We start from the raw sequence: 8,282 nt of genomic DNA on the forward strand, positions 1-8,282 counted from the left end.
TTTTTCCTCAGAATACAGAGGATAGCTAGGCAGTGAAAGGAGAAGTGTTACAAAAAGGAAAAAGTAGTAGTTCCTGCTTAGTTTCTTTGGGCATGTTTCTTTTCAGAAGAGCTTACTCCTGCAAGAATGTTTTTGAAGTGATAAATTTTGAGCATATGGGATTTAAAAAACAAAACAAAACAAAACAAAAACCTCATTGCAAAAAACCATTAAGTTTACTTCGCCCCTGCAACCTCTCAAATAGGATGAAGGATTTCAGTTTTTCTAGGCAACTAGGGAGATAGCTTGGATGAAATCAGTGCTGTAAGTGGGTACAGTTGAATGCAGGTGGTGTTGGGGTAGCTTTTAGAAAAAAGCCAGTGGAATTATCTTTGAATATATGTTTTTAGTAATTTTAGATAACAAATTATTGTCAGTTAGCTATAATACTTCTAAGTAGAATTTGGATGATTGTAAGTGGCTGGTCTTTGTGGAATATGGAGTTGTAAGTTTGTTTGTTTGAGGTACATTACAAGTACAGCTTTTTTTTTTTTTTAAAAAAAAAAAAAACAAACAAAAAACCAAACCCACAAAACCAGTTTTGGTAATACACATATGATTAGTACTTTAATGAGGTAATGGAAAATAGCTTTTTGCTCCCTTAAAACCACACTTTTTATTTTATATGCAACTTCAGAAATCCTAATTTTTAATGTAATACTTTAGTCAAACTAGCTCTTATATTCAAGGATATACTTTGCTTTTTAAATTTTTTTTTAAATAGAAGCCAATATGTATTGAGAATTAGCCTTTTAATTATAATGGTACCTGGTGACCCACTGAGCAGTTTATATAACAAGACAAGTGAAATAATGTTAATGGATTTTGCAGTTTTTTGTTTTGTTTTCCCCCCCCTCCCATAACTGGTAACTAAGTCAGTGAATGTAGCCACTGTTCATTGAAATTATGATTTTTGTTAAGCATGGGATAGTGCAAACCACTTGGTGAACTTTTGTTTGGATTAATATCTGAATTCTTGCTTACAGTGCTATGGATGATGATGATGACTTCTTAAGGCTTCTCGATTCTTCATTACAGGCATAAGATTAAATAGAAAATGAGGATGTAAAATGATGGTATACCATGGCTGTCCAGGAATTACAGAAATAGGGTAGCTAGCAGTATTGGTGATTTGTTTGCAACAAAGCAGGTGCATGGCTAGAAATGAACATCATTGAATAAGAAATGAAATCAAAATGATACAAAAGTTATTGAGGGCAAGAAAATGATCTTCTGCTTTAGCTGTAGCACTTGACACTCATAGCTATGCAGGTAGAAGGTATGAATGAAAAAGCTCTGTATAAAAGGTCCCTGTGTCACACTAGAGGTCTAGCTAAACACCTTTGGTGTGAAAATCTAAGCCTTTGCACAGGAATGGCTTTGTTGGTTGCTTGTCTTTTAACATTAAGCCAAATAACTTTCTTGTCTGTGGTTTTTGCCTTCATTTAGCCTGTCTTTCCCCCTTGCCCCTTCCACCTCTCCTCTGTAATTATTCACAGTTGTGTATTTTCTATGTAGAAACTGTGGATCTGAGATTGTATATGCAAGACTTCACTTTTCTTAAAAGTACTGTCAGTTTTTGGACCTGTGATTTTTTTTTTTTTCCCCCTCCGTTAAATTAACTTATTCTGAATCATTAATTGAAGGACAATACATGGCTTTGTCTACATGTGCATGGTAATTGCATGCTGGAGAAACTTGAAATAAGTAGGTATCTAAATATGAGGTCAAAACGTGTACAGGTTGTAGCTGCATAACATTCAGAATATCTCTGATCAATGCTGTTTATGAATTACATTTAAAAATATCATATAATGCAAAATGTTGAATTTGTGCTTCAGAAAAGTATTGCCGAGTGGAATTTTTGTTTAAAAACTCTTTTATATTTACAGAGAAACTGAGCCATACAAATATTGTTAAAACTTTGCACTTCTTTAAGGCTATTTATTTTCTAAAAAAGAGGACTTGAATATTTTTGACGAATATACACATGGTGTTACGCTAACAAACGGCCATGCAACATATATCTTACATATTGAAGAAACTGAATATACAAGACCTACTCTATTTAACATATATATTGAATTTTACAGTCTCGCCAGTAGTTTAAAAAAGTTTTTCTTATTTGGCAGTATTTCTCTACAATTTGTTCAAATATTCCGCTTGATGTGTTTTGGTGAATACTGAAATCTAGTCAGTAACAACCTGAGGTACTAAACATTTCTGCCTTACTTCGTTGTCTTCAAAGGTAATCTTTTTGTTCCTTTTAGGCTCTATCCATGAGTTGTGTATTACAGCATTATTTGGCATGGGATCTGCTTCCACTATTGAAACAACTCGCTTTTTCATCTTACTTTTCAGAACTTTCTGAAACTTTTGCCTTGTGAATGCATAAAGTAGAGGGTGAAATATAGTTGTTCCGTATGCCATTACTAGAAAACATAATCGCAACTTTACCAAAAGGTCACTTGGGCCCAAACATAAGATGGTGGTGTTTAAAACAGAGATGGGTGTCCAGCAGAGAAGGAATGTTGAAATAATCAAGAGGGACATTCTGAAGACTCTCTTTTGCCGTTCTCGTCGCTCCCGGTGCCGTTTTACAGCTCGGCGTAGAGCAATTATGACAGACACAGAAGTCCTTACACCAAAGACAACGTTTCTTCCTCCACTGCTGTGGGATACGTCCGTAGTCTCATGCTGAGTGGTCAGGGAAATAGTTTTTTTCTTCCTGGCTTTCTTCTTTTGTCCTGTTGTAAATCTTGTACCAATCCGAATATTTAGAGCCTGGAGTATTTTGGTGTATGTAATTAGCATTACTATAACAGTGAAGAAAAAGATTGGAATCTGAACGAGAAGGTGGTAGTACATTCCTAGCTCAGTGTGGTACTCGTTTGTGCTCACACACAGAAGTGTCTTATTTTCCCAAGTACTTGCACTTTGAAGACTGAAAAAGTTAACTTCAATGAAAGGAATCAGGAAGGAAAAAAGTGAAATGATCCATATTGATGTCATTAGTATCACAGCCCTTCCCATGGTCAGAATTCGATTGGCAGGTTTTACAGAGATGTCGTATCGGTCCAGAGTGATAGCAAAGACGTTGATTGCAGTTGAAACGCTTGCAAAAGAGACACAAGCCTCGTGGAAGCAGCAGATGAGAGCAGTGTTACTCTCCAGTGAAAGCAGAAGGATAACTATAGTTAGAGGAATACATCCCACACAAATTATTACATCAAGTACATGAAGGTTCATTGTTATTATGTTACTGACAGAATTGATTAAGTTGGATTTCATACAGTAAAGTACCAGCACGGTGAGGTTGCTGCCAAGTCCCAAAACAATTTCTAACATCAAAAATCCAGTGAGAGAAACTTGAAAGCTTAATGGATATGACAGTGGTCGGTACATGTTGGTGTCGATGTCATCAATGTCATCTCGAACTGTAATGTTAGATTCAGACTGCATGTTGACTTCCAGAATGGGGGAGAAACACATTCTTTTGTTGCAGCTGTTTTTTCGCCTGAAAGATGAAATAAAACATGGAACTATTTGATTTCTTTTTTTTTTTATTATTATTTTTTTATTTTTTTAACACTTATTGTAGATAAATGCTGGGGAAGGAGGAGGGAGGAAAAACATCTATTCTTATCAAACTCTTGATTTACTGTATGTTTAGAGCTTTGGTTGGCATGGACTCAAAAGCCTCAGGATCTAGAATAAGGTCTTTCCTTTTTAAAGGAAAGCAGGATTTGTTTAAAAAAAAAAAAAAAAAAAAAAAAAAAAAAAAAGTGAAAAGCTTCCACTTAGGGAGACAAGGCTTTATTTGTAGCAATGTGGTTTTTACAAAGGGTCCATTTGTTGAATAAACTATACTTGTGCGTTGCCTTTGTATTGCATTGAGGGTCATTTTAGAAGAATGTTGTTAAGTATTAACAAATTAGTACTCAAGATCATTTTAAAAAGGCTCTTGTGGAAATAGAAACTGATAGGAACATGGAGCACTGTTGCTTATGTATCATAAAAAGAATAAATTATTTATGGCAATTTAGCAGCCTCTTTCTTATGAAGAGTTGGCAATAGTGTTGTGGGCTGAAACTTGAAGTTCTGTAGTTCAGCAGATTTTTACAAAGCTTGAAGACTTCTGTTCACTTTTATCTTATGTGTATCTGCATGTATGAAACTTACCACTACAGCAATTTTATATAAGTATATATAATTTCAAATGCAAAACTTATGTGGGTTTGGGCGAATGGATTTTATTATAAAAATACTATCTTTCCTTTTTCTGATTTGAATATTCAATTTATTCAAGAAATCAGTGCCTACATTGAATGGAAGAGTATTTAATTTTATTCCAGAATAGATTTAAGGGAATAATTTTAGAAAATAGTATGTAAAAAAACCTGTCTCTTTCGGGGTTTTGGGGGTTTGTTTTGTTTTGGGGGTTTTTGTCTTTTTTTTTTTTTTTAATACAAACTTCAATTAAATCCAACAGATTTATATGCATAGCATGATTATCTTAGGAATAAATAGGGTTCAAAAATGTTGCATTTATTACATCTAGGAGATTTTTTATTTTGTGGTTCATCCACTTTGTTTTACACATGCTGATAGGTTGTAGCATCTGCACGTAATACTGATGTTTGTATTATTTATATTGTCAGCCAGCTCTTGAGTTTATAATGAAATGAATAAATAAGAGAGGTTATTCAATTTCTTGTTATGATACTTGAGGGGTTTTTTTTATTTAGCTTTAAATGTAAGAGAGGATATACTTGGCATGAAAATAAATTTAAATGCAGACCTTTGTTCCATTCAGAATACATTAAAAATGGATAGCACAGGTGAACAAAAATGAGCTCTTTTTTAATGAAAGTATGAATTAAGCACACTTGAGATACAATATGCAAATGGATTTCATCTGCAGTTCTGAAAAACCTCAATTGCACAATACTATTAATTGCAAATTGTATGATGAAAATTCTTGGTATGCTTCAACAGTTATTTCACATGTGCCTCTTAAATACAAAATATGTAAATTAGAACGTATTAGTCTCAGGTGTGAAATGAAACAAGAAATATTTCGAAAGCTTTGTTTAATTTCTAATTTAGGCCACCTCTATTAGGTTTATATTAACCCTCAGGAATAAAATTTCCTCTCTGTATGCTGTCCTGGCTGTGAATGGATTTCAAGAAACCATTCCAAATGTGTTACTGGATAAATGTCTTTAGCAAAAGCCAGGAGGAAATCAAAAGCAAATCTGCTAAAGTAAATGATGACCTTAACTCTAACATGCCAACTGAAATTTTGTGAAAACAGAGAACTTCAGATGTGCTATAAGTCTTATGAATAGTTTAAATATCGCCTCCTTGTTGAACTGATTAGATTTCAGTTAAATAAAAGCAGAAATGTCAAGGCAGGGAGCTGACTGACTGCAGGCATCGCCCTTCTGGACAGTGCCTGTTCCCTGGCAGAGGCTGAGCAGAGGTGGGTGCATGCAGCTGCTGACCTACCTGTTCTCTGTGCCTCACCGGCCTTTCAGATCACGGCAGCGGCTTGTCATAAACTGATACATGGTGACACTGACAGATATTTGGCATGCACTGTAACCTGGAAACCAAGTGGTAGCTGCGCTCTCATTTCATTCTTTGCAGGTTTTTTTTTCTTTTTTTTTGTTCCAGCACTTCAGCAGCAAAAAATTCTGATTAAACATGTGGACTTCTTAATTGCCTGAGATACTTCTACAGACCAGTGCATATTCTGTGTGTCTGTTCTCAGTTTCAAGCCGGCAATAACAAATAAACCTTCTTTTAAGTGATGTTAATTTCTTCCCCCTGTTGCATTTTGTAGCAGCCTGTTTTTATTTTCCAGGTTTAAGAAAAAAAAAATTTCTGATCTCTGTGTTCAGAGGATATGTAGACATCCTTTAGTTTATGGTTGCATGTTTCTTTCTGTAATATTCCTGCTCATTACTTTTGAGTGATGGCTTTGTCAAAGAAGTTGCTATACATCATAAAATCCAGTTCATGTGCTCTGAGAGTAACCATGAGTTACCTAACTTGGTTTATTTTCATTTAAGGAGAATACATAACCGACCATAAAATTGAGAGAAAAATATCCATTAGTCATTATGACAAATAAGTTATTTAATGAGTAGCATGTAAAAAGCTTGGTTAAACCCTTATTCAGCTTGCTGGTGAAGTATGCATATTCTCCTTTTGGGAATTCATGTTTCATTGTTTCTTCATGCATCAGTAGTTTCCACAATTCTGGTTTTAAATTATAAATCCCTCTTTAAGAAAAGCTCACCATTTTAAGAATCAATCATTGCACTCTTCTTTTAATAAAAATCTGAGCAGATGTGTTAGTCTTCATGTATGTTGTTGAAGTGTCGTGCACGTAAATGGTAATACAAGTGTGTTCCATGTTTTGTTTCTAATTCCTTTATGTCTTAAGAATACATTTTAGTGATGCATCCGGCTGCTTGTAGGTCATACAGCTAGAAAGATACCCGGTCAACTGCATTCTTCATATTGTCAGTTGTAAAACTGAATTAGTTGCTGCATGCCCTTGTGAAGGGGAGGAAAAAAAAGGTTAAAAGTAGGGCTTATAATTTCAAAATAAAGTAATGCAAGAATATATTTTCTAATATCACTTATTTAATGAATAAAAGATCTCTAAAATTGGATTTTATGGGTTACAGAGAAAATCAGTTAGTGTGTTCAGTATTTGCTAGTAAAATCATATTCTTCTGTCAGCTTATGTGAATTTAGTTTTTTGGACAAGTTTTCTGTTCTCCAAATAGTGCAGGTTACAAAAAAACCTGACTAGAAGCAATAACTGTTGGATGTAGAGTATCTGTGACTAGAGCTAGAAAATGTAGTTTTGTAGTTCTTATGAGCAGGTAGTTTATATGTACAACTCTCTTGTCTACTAATGAGAAATTGAGCAGAGTCAATGAGCTTTATAAGAAATATGTTCTTCTTTAATTTGCACTCTGTTATAATTTACTTTCTTGAAATAAATGTTTAGCAAATCCATGTTTTTAATAAATTAATTGAAAGTACAGGGTAATGAAAGAAATCTTTTTAAAAAAGAACAAAAAAGGAGGATTTATTTAGCAAATCAGAGATTAGTCATATTAGCCAACCTTCATAAAGCAATAAGTATACACTAATTACAGACTATCTGATCCTTCAGAGAGAAAATGAATAAATCTGTAACATATTTAACTGCCAACATTTGGAAATACTGCTGAGGGAGGAAAAAATATTCCTGATTGCATTATGTGCTTTTTTTTTTCTTCCCCAATACTGTATTAGCTTAAACTGTACTGTCTTTATGTTGTACTAACAAAACAGGTTCTTAATATTCTTCAAGACTTTCATACAAAATAACATTTTTCTACTATTGTGTTTTTAATAGGGAGGGGGAAATAGCATTTGAATATTTCCTAATGTCAAATATAACAAGATACTTGCTTAATGTAAGCTGAATCTCATCTCTTTCCTTTTTTCTCAATTTTTTTTTTTGTTAAATGTTGCTTATTCTGCATACCATAATAAGGAACAGATCTTACCTCCACTAACGATTTGATAAATTCTCGATGCAGGTGAAGCAGTTCCAGGTTGGAGGCATTCATTTTGTTCACTTGTTAGCAGAGTAGAAGGGAAAGAAAGAGGGTAATAAGCATATCTTCAAAAAATGACCTTAATGAAAATTTGTGCCTGTACTGTGCCATTGTTTCAGCATACTGCTAATGTATACAACTGCTTTAGTTCTGGTTTACAGGCTGCTGCAGTCTCCCACTCTTCCTACTGTAGAATCAATAAGCATCTGAAAATACATAATGAAAGTAATTTAACATACTGAAGGCTTCTTGTCTCCAGAGACACCACTGAGATTCAAGCTTTCTAAAAAAGAAAAGGAGTGCTTCTGAGAGGAAAGCTTGCGATGGGCAGCTTTTGCAGAATGACAACCTACCTTGTCGCTTCTCCTCACTGCAGAGAGATGCAGTGCATTCACTAATTTTGATTGGTCAGTGATGTTGGGCTTAAATTGTGCTTCATATATGGGATTGATTTGCTTCCCCCCCCGATTTATGTAGGGATTCTTTTATAAAAGGACAAAATTTACAAATGATTTATGAATTCTGGAATATATTAAGGGTATGCCAGTTTTATTTTTACCTTTTCACTCTTACTTTGTGTACACTGGAAACCACATAACACTTAAAAAAAAAAAA

The 8,282-nt window shown here is 34.2% G+C and overlaps 1 protein-coding gene across 2 annotated transcripts; it reads right to left on the minus strand.

Annotated features, from left to right (window-relative positions):
• Positions 1-1,962: 1,962 nt before the first annotated feature.
• GPR22 (G protein-coupled receptor 22) lies at positions 1,963-8,073 on the minus strand. 2 transcript variants are annotated; one of them, XM_010163084.2, is made up of 3 exons: positions 8,021-8,063; positions 7,617-7,873; positions 1,966-3,556 (listed from the first exon to the last, which is right to left on the minus strand). In XM_010163084.2, exon 3 carries the CDS (start codon positions 3,529-3,531, stop codon positions 2,230-2,232), a length of 1,302 nt encoding a protein of 433 aa, XP_010161386.1. In that variant the 5' UTR covers positions 3,532-3,556; positions 7,617-7,873; positions 8,021-8,063; the 3' UTR covers positions 1,966-2,229. The 2 variants fall into 2 exon arrangements, with proteins under 2 accessions (XP_010161385.1, XP_010161386.1); XM_010163083.1 differs by having other exon boundaries at positions 1,963-3,556; positions 7,617-8,073.
• Between the last annotated feature and the right edge of the window lie 209 nt (positions 8,074-8,282).

The sequence above is a fragment of the Antrostomus carolinensis genome, unplaced genomic scaffold (assembly GCF_000700745.2).
Source record: "Antrostomus carolinensis isolate BGI_N321 unplaced genomic scaffold, ASM70074v2 scaffold14282, whole genome shotgun sequence".
NCBI lineage: Eukaryota > Metazoa > Chordata > Aves > Caprimulgiformes > Caprimulgidae > Antrostomus > Antrostomus carolinensis.